Source organism: Pagrus major, chromosome 1 (genome assembly GCF_040436345.1).
Source record: "Pagrus major chromosome 1, Pma_NU_1.0".
In the NCBI taxonomy this organism is placed as follows: Eukaryota; Metazoa; Chordata; class Actinopteri; order Spariformes; family Sparidae; genus Pagrus; species Pagrus major.
The window spans coordinates 26,435,961-26,449,679 of NC_133215.1; the positions used below are offsets into that span (position 1 = coordinate 26,435,961).

At 41.5% G+C, this 13,719-nt stretch overlaps 1 protein-coding gene across 6 annotated transcripts in view; it reads right to left on the bottom strand.

Annotated features, from left to right (window-relative positions):
* The window catches only part of tsc2 (TSC complex subunit 2), a 30,258-nt gene that overhangs the window by 9,603 nt on the left and 6,936 nt on the right, over positions 1-13,719 (bottom strand). For 5 of the 6 annotated variants that reach the window (XM_073472165.1, XM_073472157.1, XM_073472180.1 and 2 more), the window contains 17 exons: positions 13,518-13,644; positions 12,418-12,561; positions 12,188-12,325; positions 11,997-12,100; positions 11,756-11,837; positions 11,403-11,558; positions 11,200-11,319; positions 9,667-9,789; positions 9,474-9,580; positions 9,192-9,357; positions 8,846-8,968; positions 8,018-8,152; positions 6,920-7,109; positions 6,684-6,777; positions 6,499-6,601; positions 4,905-4,999; positions 2,091-2,231 (listed from right to left, as the gene is read on the bottom strand). In XM_073472165.1, coding sequence (XP_073328266.1) covers positions 2,091-2,231; positions 4,905-4,999; positions 6,499-6,601; positions 6,684-6,777; positions 6,920-7,109; positions 8,018-8,152; positions 8,846-8,968; positions 9,192-9,357; positions 9,474-9,580; positions 9,667-9,789; positions 11,200-11,319; positions 11,403-11,558; positions 11,756-11,837; positions 11,997-12,100; positions 12,188-12,325; positions 12,418-12,561; positions 13,518-13,644 — 2,148 coding nt within the window. The remainder of the gene's footprint in view (positions 1-2,090; positions 2,232-4,904; positions 5,000-6,498; positions 6,602-6,683; positions 6,778-6,919; positions 7,110-8,017; positions 8,153-8,845; positions 8,969-9,191; positions 9,358-9,473; positions 9,581-9,666; positions 9,790-11,199; positions 11,320-11,402; positions 11,559-11,755; positions 11,838-11,996; positions 12,101-12,187; positions 12,326-12,417; positions 12,562-13,517; positions 13,645-13,719) is intronic. The other variant, XM_073472172.1, reaches the window with a different exon arrangement.

Here is a 13,719-nt window from a genome sequence, read left to right on the forward strand (position 1 = left end):
TGCTACTGTCTCTGCAGCCAAATCTCTTTATTAGTATTCACTGTAGAGTGAGCAGCGGCTCTTTGTATCCACAACAACCATTACTGCCTGCTCTACAGGCAAATCAGGTTAATGGCACCTTTAGAAAATGTCAACATCAGGCTCAATCAGATCTGAAAAGATACTGGATGGAGTTCAGTCAAAATGAAGACACTCTGCACCCAGCTGCAAAGTCTCTGTTCATCACAGTGAGGGGTATAAAGACAGGCAGACTGTGTTTATGTCTCATCCTGACAGAACCAAAAGAAAAGTTACATAAAGAACGAAATAATAAAATGAGGTAGACGACAGCTATGGGAGTAATAAAGAAAAAGAAAGATGCGAGAGGAACATCCATCCTTGGTGGTACCATCACGTCTTTAGCTTTACTTGGGTCAGCCCTGTATAAATCGCCATTTTACATAAGATACTATAATTTTCAGGGAGGGCTGTCTGACAGGATTCTGTCTAAACTGGAAATTAATATTGTCAAGGTTTCATAACTCTACAAAATTGCATCCTTTGTATAAAATCCAGTTCTAGTGTGTTCACAAAGGAGGTGTTAAGGTCCTTGAAAGATGGAAATATGTCAATACTACAGCTGTGCAGATGTTTCAGTTCTGTCAAAAGGACCAAGAAGAAATCTCTCACTCAGACCAAGTCCCAGCATATGAATTATTCAACACACTTTATACTTACCGTTCTTCGGCTGACAATGATTCACTTTTTACGTCAATGTCCACTAGACATCTACTCCAGACAACATGACCATGAGGCGCTCACGAGTGAAACAGAGCGTGCTTTCTAATATGAATTGGCACATTGCTATGCTTTCTTTCACTGAGTTTAACAATTCGAACTAAAGCTGAGTAATATGGCATTTATATCAATTCAATGCTCCGCTAAACACAAAGAACACATCAAAATGTGTATAAGGGATTTTTCCTGATATCACACAGAAAAAATGTCACCTAATGTCTAATACATGGTCATGTTGTCTGAAGTTAAACAGGCTTCAATCTTACTCGTCACTCAGTTGTTACCGTTCAAGAGACACAAAACCAACTGTTTGAGAAAATAGCAGATTTGCAGCCATTTAGCAGTTGAAGCAGGTTAAACAGATCCACACTGCAGTTGTTTAGTCTGATAAAGTTAATACAACACAGTCATTTTTTACTGGGCTTTTACTGCCATCTGTTGGGCAGGAGGGTATGACATATTCAAAATAGTGGCACTGCAGCCACAGCTGACAACTGCAATGTTAGATCATACATCAAGTCAGCCAAGCAGAGATAAAGGTATGAAAATATGTCAGGTGTTTGTGTGTATATGTGTGTGTTGATATAATGATTTCAGTCTGTAATAATCAAACATTTCAAGGTTTACATCAGCCCAGCTAGTTCTGAAATCCCACACTAGGAGATTGCCATGGTCATAGCAAGACAGTGTATGTATGTGAGCGGAGCGAAACAAAATTATGTCAAGCAAGCAAACAAAGCCGTTGTGTTGCTGTTGTCCCTTTCACCAGTCAAGGAAGCCCGCCCGGAAACAGGAGGCAGAGTTGTTGGTAGCGTTTTTTGGGATAAGATCCCATCACTTTGGATACACATGCTTTGCACCTCTCCCTCCTGCCATTCATTTGTTGTTAGGCCAATCAAAACCAGTCAGCAATACACCCAGCAAAGCAAACAATAAACAAAGTCAAACCAAAAGGACAAATCAATAATTAAATGAAAAACAAAAGCAAAATCTGTGTTAGAGCAAAATCAAATGCAGAAACATCAAATATTTTCTGATGTCTGCTGCAAATACTGCATGCAAAAGCAAATCATAAAAACTAAAAGTAAAACAGCACGTGTATGATCGCAGCCCCAAACAAACCAAAAAGGTCGACACACAAACCTTCCTCCAGCATGCACCACCCTCTCCAGGTGTTTCCCTGGCAACAAACCACCCAACGGACCCGCATGACAATGACCCTACACCCCATCAACCATCCCATGGAGGAAAGCAACAAGTGTTTGGGTTGTTGTTGTTTTTTTGTTTGGTTACCCATAAGGCTCTTCTCTAACCTGCGGACCGCGTGTTCGGAGACGCTGATGCTGCGGGAGCGGAAAGCGTCCATGGCTGACAGGTCCCTCAGCTCTTTTACTGGAGAGCTGCTGCTATTGGCTACCGCCGCTGCTGCCTTCGCCACTTTTGCTGCCCGCAGACTGGGCACCCATGTGGAAGGGCGAGAGGAACGGGCCCGGGTTGGCGGTAGGGTGGCAGTGGGCGGTAAGGGGGTGGGTCATCGTGAGGGCGGCGGTGGTTTGGGAGTGTGGAGGGAGAGTGTGGTGTGTGTAGGTACGCCAGGAGACAGCAGGAATTGTCACCCAAGCACCAGAGCAACATGAGCAGGTGACCAAAGGGCACACGCCACGCAGCGGGAGGGGTCAGGGTACAGAGGATAGGGACACAAAGGTCAGAGGTCACAGGGGAAGGGAGGGGCCAGGAGCAATGCAGGAAGGATCCAGGATGACACGACCACCCCCCAAAACCACAACCACAACGCAGCACCCAATCACAGGAGGCAGGGGAGGGGTCAAATGAAGAATTGAAAGAAAAACAAAACAAGGTGAAAATTAACAGCAGTGAACACTATGAATCAGATTACAGGAGAGCGGAGTCAGAAAAAGAAGAACAAAACAAAGGATAAACATCAACTGAAAGGAAAAACAGACAAGCTACAGCAGAGGGTAAAAGAGCTTCTGCTACTCAGAAAGGAAACACACACACAGAGTACTCAGGCAGAGCAACTAAATAAACATTATTTCACACAGCAGGTATGTAGAGAAGCCAAGGACTTATACAGGAGAAGTAAAATAGTAGGGATGGACTCAGCACAGGCCTGACATCATGGAAGGAAAAACAATTAATGAAACTGAGAATGAAATGCTGGGTTAAACCTGAGGGTTGGAGCACAGCAAGTCTGGACTAAATACTAGACGAGACTCTTTTTCTTGTTGTATATTGATACTTCAATAGATTTGGAAGGTAAAGGCTAAATATTAAACGTGAAATAATTCATACGAAACCGGGCATGCAGCACTCCAACCTGACAGTGGCAATGAGCAGCACAAGGACAGATCACTGGATGAATGATTACACAATACAGAACACTGTGAGTTGATGAGAAAGATTGCGAGAAACTGATGTTAGCAGAGGCACCATATGTCGACTAATGGGGAGATGAGTCGAGCTGTAGCGAATAGTTTGACGCTTCGTTCATAACATTGACATTTGAATGCTGCGCTGCTTCTTTTGTTTATTTCCTATTAATTCTGTTTGAAACCAAACACACAACATCTACTGCATGTCCGTCCATCCTGAGAGAAGGGTCCATCCTCTTCCTGAGGTTTCTTCCAACTTTTGTCGCTGCTACAAGCGTTCTTTCAGGGAAGTTTTTCCTTACTCAAAACAAAGCTCTTAGGACAGAGGCAATGTGATTTGTAATTTTGGGCTATGTAAATAAAATTTACTTGACCCAGTTTTGCAGAATAAAGATTAGGCTCCACTACTATTATTAGTATTCTACTATTCAGGATTAGTATTTACACCATTTCGAATTAGATTCCAGGAGTGGAGGAGGAGGAGGACTTGTGTGGTCCAATCATTTGTAATAATTCACTGTTAAGTGCAAAAGTCTGAATTTACTGAAAATAAAAGATTGCTGTAATCGTCTCCAAAATAGAAAGAAAAATGGTTAAAGTGTCTGCGGTTTCTATTTCATAAACATATGTATTTGAATGACAGGGGAGGAGAGTGAAAAAGCTACAATGAATCTCTTTGCAAAGAAGCAATAAAAAAAAAAAAAACAGGGGAAGCAGCGAAATAGGATTCTTTAGGAAACGGCTCATCCAGGGTTTGCAGGGTGGTCTCAAACAATATTGGTTTTTATAATATTTATTGTCTTCAAAAAATGAATTGACATGCACTGAGAATTGTTTCACTGTTTTGGGTTGAAAAGCACGTGCATCCACACTCCCAAGTCATTGTCGTAGAGAAACACCTTTGAAACTATTAAAATGGCTGAATCTTTTCTTCTTCGTCATATTTCCGTTTGCAACAAAACTATGCATCACAGCCAACATCTGTTAAGTAGTATAGACACATCCCAGTTAGTTAAACCTCACTTCAGCCCCTTCTTCTCTCCGAGAGCACCTATATTGTGTTGTAATGATTTATTTTGGATTATCCTGGGATTTTAGGGGGATAAAGACACGGACAACCAACAAACATTCACAGATACAGATGAGAATGGCGCCTTGCTGAGAAAAGCTTCCTTACACCTTTGTGTGAAAGACGGTGTGTATTTCTCTTTGTGCACATGTACACTCTGTATTCACTGAACAGATGGCAACATGTGACAGCAGGAAAAAAGTGAACCCTACGGACTTTTCTTCATGCCATCACTATGTACAGTATGTACTTTTATATGCTACAGGTGGTGGACACAAACACCTGGATAACAAAAAAAGTGCCAACAAAGATTTACCATCATGTTATTGCGTTAGATTACTTTTTAAATTATATTATACAGGTGTTCAAGATATTTTGTCCACCCCCTGTATGTCATAATATGGGAAGTGAATTTTGAATTTTAAAAAACTAACGTCAAAGTGTGAAAAGCAAAAACAAAATTTGAAAAAACAAGAATAAACAATAAATAATATGAACTAATGATCACCATGGCAACCATCACGCCACAGTACCAGTCATGCTGAGTCCCCTGTTACCTTGGCAACCCCAACCCTTTTACACAACAATGGTCACATGGTCGGTGTGTGGTGCTGCCTCTTGGTGCAGCAGCGCTTGCTAATGTATCTGTCTGTGGTGTGCTTTACCTCTTGGGCCTTTCATTGAGGCTGGTGCTGCGCGCACGAAATGAACTCTGCTCGTGACTGTCATCAAAAGGCAGCAGCGCGTTGGAACGCAGACCCTGAATGAAGCGATAAAAGCAGTAACACAGTTAAGATGCCAAAATGCAAAACTGGAATGTACAACCCCGGTTCCAAACACATTGGTGCGCTGTTTAAGATATAGAAAAAAAACAGAGCGTGATAATTTGCTAATCATTTTTGACAAAAACTCAATTGAACAGTGCAAAGACAATATAGTCAATATTTTAACTCATCAACTTAATTGATTTTTGTCTCCCAAGTCATGTTATTGTGAATGTTGCCAGTAACACATTTCAAACAAGTTGTGACAGGGGCAACAAAAGACTGGAAAAGTTGTGAAATGCTCCAAAACCATCTCCTCAGGTAAACAGGTTCACTGGTAATATTGATTAATTGGTGATAGTGTCATGAAACACATGATTATATAAAAGATATTACTACATGGGCCAAGGAACACTTTGTAGATCTGTTGTCAGTAAAGACCGTTCATCAGCAAAATGATCGTATTCTGTTAATATTGACATTTTACAGTGTCCCCACTTTTTGGAATGAGGACTGGAGGCAAAAATATATCCAGAGAGTCACAAGATATGGCTCATATAATTTGAAACTGTATATTATTTCATAGACTAGATTCACTGTTTTAGTGTAACATCACGTCTGCAGTTTGTATCAAAACCTTAAAGGAATAGTTTGACATTTTGGGAAATGCACTTATACGCTTTCTTGCCAAGATTTACATGAGAAGATTGATACATACTGCACTTCTGCCTCTTAAATATGAAGCTACAACTAAGAGACAGTTAGCTTAGCATTAAGACTGGGGGGAGCAGTCTGGCCCAGTCCAAGAGTAACAAAGAAAGGCAGCACTTCTAGAGTTCACCAAGTAAAACATTATATCTTATTTGTTTAACTTGTACAAAAATTGAAGTGTAAAAATGACAGTCGTGGTTTTAAAGGGGATTACATGCCAGACTTTGCTGGACGTTTTTCAAGTCTCTACCTGTATGGCAATTTCACAGTGACAGATCTCCACAATCAATGCTAGCTGTTCCTACCTCTCATTTTTATGCAAAGCTAAGCCAACTGCCTGCTGGCTGGAGCTAAATATTTAACAGATAGTTGTGAGAGTGGTAAAGACTTTATAATCTTACTCTCAGCAAGAAGAACATACATAAAAAATTTCACACTTTTCCTATTATGTAATGAATGACAGTCAATTATTCTCAGGGACTGAAGATACTTGAGAGAGTTAGGAGAGCTTGCTGCATATAAAAGAAAATATTTCCTGAGGTATGACATTTTCATTCATAAATGCATTAGCAAAGGTGAAAGCACATTGATGACATTGATCTCCATGTGGGAGTTATGCTTTTGCTCTTTCTCTCAGTATTGTATAGTTCCAGGTCTCTTTTTCTCTGTGTGTATTGTTTGTGTAGTTGTGTAAGGTGGGAATGGGAAATTGATTAAGTTGTGAGTTTGAAGATGAACACTATTTTTTTTCTGATTTACAATCCGGTGAAGAAAAAGCACACACCTTTGTGATGTACTGAACAAAGTCCTTGCGGAAGGGAAGTCTGCAGCGAATGAACCACATGGCGATCACATGGTGGGCCAGGGACACGATGTACTGGTTGAACCTGATGGGAATCAAAGAAAAACACATGTCAGAGTGTGTCTGAGCATCTGAGAATGTGTGTTTGTGTGTATATAAGCACTTACTTAGAAGGGTTAGTGTAAGGTAGAGAGATGGCAAACACGCTGACATACTGCTCAGCTACAAAGTTGGCATACAGATGGGGCAGACGCACCAGAGCTGTGAAACAGAATAAAAGAAAAGAACACATCAACACAACGCTCTCTTATTTTGAGCTCCCTCTGGGATTGACATTGACCTTGAACATTCAACAATGGTGACAGAACAGAAAGAAGTTTTAAGAAAAGCTTTTTGTGCTCACTGGAGAGGAACTCAAGCATAGGGGACGCCATGGCAACGGTTGCAGAGATGTGGGTGAGCTTGACAATAAGAGCGGGCAGGAGCTTGATCATGATGTCAGGCATCTCCACCGTGCACATTGTAAGAGCCACCACACACTGCTTGGCACAGCGGTAAATGAGGCCAGTCTCAAGGCACTGAACCAGCTCTCTCTGTAGAAGGGAAAGGAAATTAACTAATGTCATTTCAGTTGTATAAGCTGTTAGCATGGAAATGTCTGCCTCTACATATGTGTGTGGAGAGTAAATACGGTATACAGACACCAGCCATATTGTTGTTGCCCTAATTTGGATCTTTGGGCTCCAAACATCCGACTGGATAGTTGGTAAACCCAACATGTAAGCTCCAGAACATCTTGTTAGTGATGTTACTAACAGTACAGCTTTTATTCAATTCAATTCAAACCTTATTTGAGACTCACAGAGGGTCCATAGCAATTAAAAGAAAGAAAAAAAAGATAAAACCACAACAATTTACCATTGAACAGTTCATAAGTAGGCTATCTCGCCAGGGCTTCCTAAGCCTGGATGTATACTGAGAGCAACTCTTCCTAGGGCTGGTTAAACCTCTTCTCAGACTCATCCAAGTGACACATAAAATTAAACATCAGATGTCTTAAAAGAGCCTCACATGTAGGAACACCAGAGGACACAAACAGTTGACTGGCACTCTGCCATCTGGGAACCTTGTACTACTTTACCTGTAGCCACACCACAGGTGAGCTGTATACATGGGTGTACAGAAATCTCTAAATAAATAATATTTTACATAGACAGAACACAACATGTTGGCCTGAGCATTAAGTTTACATAAATAGATAAACATCTCTTCCTTCAGGTTTTTTATTTCCTTATATAACAGGAGTAAAACACAGGAACATTTTCATTTGTGGCCTCTCTTCTTCTGACTATCATGACATTACTTCTTTTGGCAGTAAATATAATCTCATAATCTTTGCCATACTGTGAGCACACCTTCAGTAATTGCAGCAGCCCAGCACTATGGAATAAAAATGACTGGCCATCAGCATTCATTACTTTCTACAGATAATTGTATGTACCTGTCTTGACTGCTCCAGGTAGTTATGGTAGGAGGTGATTGCTGTGAGGACAGGAACCACCGCCAGCTGAACATCAGTGCGTGAAAACCCCTCTGGGGTCTTCTTCAAGCGCTCTGAGATCAGCCGATCCGTCACCTACAATCACACAGGCATGGGACATAGAAATGAGGGACATGAAGCGACATTAAGCCATCTTCACCGAAACTCAAGTGGCGTTTTAACATATACAACTGCTGACCCGGCTCAGTTTGACTCAGGACAGCAGCACAGCACTGCAGGGATTTGCATTTTCACTACAACTGGGCTACCTTTTTGATGGTGTGTCTTTAATTAATGATGCACTTGTTTTGAGTAACGGTCAAAGGTGTGGCTAAACAGAGGAAAACCCTCTGCCTTATCATACTGGTCCACATTTGTTGGGGGAAAAAATGGCTATTGTCGCACACAATGTTTTTTTAACCAACAAAGTCAAAGAGATATCCTTTAAAATTACTCACAGGTTTTATCCAACTAATCATTTACAGAAACTGACGAAAGACTTCGATGTTAGTTGTACCTTTAGTTGAGAGTTAAAAGAATCGCTGAAGAAGTAGCCTATCTTGGTAAATAAACCCAACACACGTTTTATGTCATTTACGTTTTCTCTGTATAATTGGTTCGACAAAATTGTTAAAGGTAACCATAATGTTAAGAATTGGGTTTTAAGTTACTTTTCTGCCGCAATCTTTCAAGAAAGAATCTTGATGCATCTTGGAATCAATTCTATCCCCACTTCTAGTGCAGACATGTGAGTATAAATATGCATGCATGTGTCTTTATTTGCACTACCATGCAGCAGAGCGTAGAACAGAGCTGGTCCAAGCTGCATGGTGATGTGAGCAGCAGCACTTTATACTGCAGCGTCCAGGGCAGCTTGTCGAGAACCAGCTTCAGCACCTTCCAATCCGTCTCCTACAAGAGAAAAATAAACCCTGTCTGATATCTTTGATGGCAGCATGGAAATAACTGTAATCATATGTTAAAAGCATATCTGTGAAGTGTGCAAAGTCGTTTCCTACAAAGCATCGGTAAAACGTATTCTCTCCACAGGAAATAGCTGACACAATTTTGAGGCAGACATTGCTGTCCATGCATGCCACCTATCAATAGGTATAATAATGTTATGTATACATACCATCTTGAGGCACTGCAGGAGAACACTGAAGGCAGGTGCATAGGGCAGGTAGGCTGAACGAATCGAGGCTGTAGAAGCAGAAGCAGCGGTGGGGGGAGCGGGGCTGCCAGCAGGAGGAGATGTTGAACCTGCAGGCTTCTTTTCACTCACACGCTTCTCTGGCTCCCTGAAACAACAACAGATACAGTTAACAGTTCTGTTAATATTTAGTTGACTGGACTATAATAAGCAAAACAGATGCAGGTCAGAGGTGTGGCAAAAGCGGTGTATGTGCGTCCTCACCCTGTGTCACAGTAGCAGTACGGGCTGAACCTCATGACCCTGTCTTTGTTGGGGACTCCGAGACGGTGAAGGGAGTCCGCTCGCATCATCAGGAAGAAGTCAAACACCTGAAGGAGGGAAAAAAAAAATGTCAGTGGCCATGTGTGTTACAAATGAAGTAAGAGACACACAGAGAAAATTTAATTGCTCCTACCTGTAGTCTGATACTGGAAGCAATAGCTGAGCAGTACTTGTTCTTGTAGTGAAGCTGCAGGTGGCTGATAAGCAACTCATACACACGACTAGCGTGACTGGCTGGCAGGCTGTAAAGTTTGCTCTGCCAGGAGAAGAAGACAGCGGTTTCTCACTCAATTCATTACATTTCTTCCACATTCACAAAAAACTCAAAGACAAACTGCAACACGTGAAGTAAATGTTTTAGTGCATTTTTCCCATAACACTGTCATCATAGGGCCTGTGTCCATATGTCATTTTTTTCTGAGCACCAGCATCTTTTATAAATGTTTCATGAAGAGAAGAGAGAGAGAGAGAGAAAGTGCTGCACCAAGCAGTTGTTTTCAAAGCAGCCTGACTTTTTTGCTTTACCGGTCTGAGCTCTTTAGTTGACAATATCTGAACTTTTAAGAAAGGCCTTTGTGTCGTCACTAGCTGTTTTTATACTGGACAGCAACCCACCAATTTGGCTGTCCTTTTTGCGGCTAGGTCCGCGAATTTAGACAGACCATGGCATATTGGGGGTCTGTTTTGGTCCGCCAATATGACGCCTCGGAGGGTACACTTTTTTCCGCCTCCATTGCTATGTAAATCCAAGGCGTCGATGTACCGGCAATTGCGTGACATAGGCGGAGGTGTCGATGACATGCACTGCTGTGCAACCCACAGCTCGGAGTTTTAAAAGCAGGAAACAGCTGATCACAGCAGTCAGTTCATCACTTCATCCGCGGGCGTCAAGATGAGCAACTGGAAAGCCGCTGAGATGCTAACCATCACAGCCGAGAGAATCGTCAATAACCAGATCACTCATCACTGTTCACACCCAACTTCGTGCTTCACGTCACATCACATGTTTACGCCTACCCCAGTGGCGGCTTTTTTGCAAAGGAGGAATATTACACCTCCGTTTCATATAGACAAGGCGGCAGATTGCAGCCTTTACCTGGCTGCAAATGTGGCGCATTTTCTAACTAAAAGGGGCTACTGTTGATCTTTTTAAGGCAACCAATCAAATATCAGATGGGGCAGAAGTCATCACCTGTCACTCTGGTAAAAAGTTGTTGCTGTTTATAAACATGAGTGATGTAAAAAAAAAAAAAAAAATTCAACAGCTTCAGAAAGCAATACATTTTAGTTTATATTTCCCATTTGTTTTATGTGTGTTTCAAAAGACCAACCAATGTGACAGGAGGTTTCCATCTCATGTTTTGAATTTTGGTAGTGGAACGAGCAATCAATAACCAGTAACGGCCATACTGTTTTACTTATCCAGCAGGCTGCAATAATATCTGTAAACATGCTTAGTAAAAATCACTGATAATACATTTTTGGTTCTTTATGCTGTTGGCCAATGTAAGAAGTTTGTAAATATCAAAACAAATTAAGTTTTTAAGAGATAAAAAAAAAGAAATAATTCTTCAGATCATTTGAAACTGCATATTTTTTTCTTAAATAACTTCTTAACATCTATGCCACTTTTGTGAATCCAGCCTCAATATATGCACATGTGTACCTGCAGGATTTCCAGAAGGCCCAGTATAGCAGTCCTGACGTCCTCCATAGGGGACTCTGCTGTGGGGTCTCTATCAGAAACCTCCTGTGGCCCTGAACACACCAAAGAGCGACTGGCCACCTACGCAGAGAGGGGAAAAAAAAACACTGATATCATGTCACTCTGAACAGAACCGAAATGCCTTTATGAGGGTGAAAATGTACCCGCTCAATGATGTCCAGCAGGCTGGTGAAGTGGTGAGTGTTGCATCCCTCAGCGAGGTCCACCAGCAGCTGGGTGGCTTGTTTTCTGACAGCAAGGTCCCGGTCTTCAGCTATTCCACTGAGCTGGGGGATCACCACCATTTCTATCAACTCATCCTGGGTCAAGTAGATGAAGAAAACAAGAGAAAGTTTCATATTGTTGAATTTTAATAGCCTACACGTATCTAAGAAGAGTTTATCACACATGAAATATGATAAAATCAGTGCACTAAAGCAAAACAAAATCAGGACAGACATAAAAATAACAATTACAGTGACTTGACAGTTAGTAGGGCAAATGTGCGTGTACAGACCTCATAGAGCTGCCGGTTGGTGCTGAGAACAAAGGACAGGATATGGAGCACTTTGATCCTTATCACACTGCGAGTCTCGTTCCTTTCAGAGATAACAGGGAAGGATAGAAAAGATTACGACGCAGCAGAGTAGAGACATGGATCGTAGTGATGATTAACAAAGGGGGAGGGCAGAGAAAATCCCAACATCTGATCACTGACACGTTAGATATCATCACCATCTTGTTTTTGTGCATCCTACCTGAAGAATTTTTCCATGAGGCGGTGAAGGCTCTGAATCCAGCCGTCCTTGGCGGGCTGGATAGACTGGGCTCTGTACGAGATGAGGGTCAACACTGAAGCGTCCTGTTACACACACAGCAATAAAATTAGAGAAGAAGCAGCAGTTTGTCAGGGGACCAGATGAAAACACAGTGATAGAAAAGCACTAACAGGTCTCTTGTCAGCACATTTCTCCACCAGACTGAAGAATTTCTCTGTGGAACCATGGTAACCGTTCTGCTCATACAGCTCCTCCACTGTGGTCAGCAGCTCATAGACGATGGCTTTCAACTCCGCACTGCCTATTGTCTGTGAAGACAGATCAGACACGCCACTTGTCAACAAAGACCTGGGATTTTTCTGTGTGTGTGTGTGCACATGTGCAGTGTGCATGTGTGTACCTGGATCTGCTGCAGCAGTCGCTCTATGATTCCCAGCAGGATGTCCCAGGTGACCACCTGCAGCTCTTTGCCATACTTCTTGATCAGTCTGGTGATGGAGAGGACGATTTCATACGACACCACCTCATTGGCACTTGACATTGCCTGGGTGGAAGAATTCAGACAGCAACAGTCATGAGAAATCGCGTATTACATTCATTGTATCTAGTCTAGACTTGTTTATTCAGACAACCTTCTATTGAGTCATTTCTCAGGTATCTTTTTATTCAAGTTCTGCTCTTCTCAATACTTACAACTAAGGACATGGCAACAACTGATAAAGTCACACTGGATAATGCTTGATAGAAAATAATAATGACTAACACTTGACATAAATGCATAGATGCAGCCTTGGCCCTACACATGTATGTATGTAAATATACAGAATGTGTTTCATAGTGCAAAGTGACAGAATTATGTTGTTTTAAAAGTTGACGTTTATATGTTTTTTTAACAACAATAACAATTAGTTGTTTAATGATAAGTCTATTGACAGAAAACAGATCTGATTGATAGTTAACTGCTCATATTTTAAGCAAAAAAAAAAATTCTTTGGTTCCAAATATGAATATTTGCTTTTTTTTGTATTTCTATCATTGTAATGTGAAATTTGGACAAAACAACAACTTTTTATTAATAGGACAGCTGAAGAAATGACAGTAAAAGGGAAGTTAGGGAGAGGGGGCGTCATGCCGCAAAGAGCCACAGGTCAGAATTAAACCCAGGTCGCTGCTGTGGGGATTTGGGGCACTCCAAAAAACAAGAATGTTAAATGGGTCGTGTTGGGCTTCAGAAAATTGTGACAGGCAGCTTATTGGCTTTGTGACGTTTTGCAGATCAAGTGATTAAAATACTAATTGTCATTAATTGATAATATGTTTTAAAATCAGAGCAAACATGTTTTTCCCTCACTTGTTTAGCCAAGTATGCATTGGTTTTATTTTCATGTAATTTAAGCCATAAGACCATTTTGGCCAAGTTAACAAACAGACATTAGACATTAAACTATCAGATATCTACTGGGAAATAATACATGTACTGTATGTGCACGTGTGCATTACCTTGTAGAAAGATGGCAGAACAAGTGTAGGTGTGTTTTTGAGTGCGGGAAGTCTGTGTGCGCCCCACAGTGCCATTCCAACAAAGAACACAGCTCCTCTCAACAAAGGTGCATCCTCCATGTACACCCTGGTGGAGGTTGCAGGCAGTTAGGGAAACACACACACACCCCATCACAGTATGTAATATATGTTCAGCAGCACC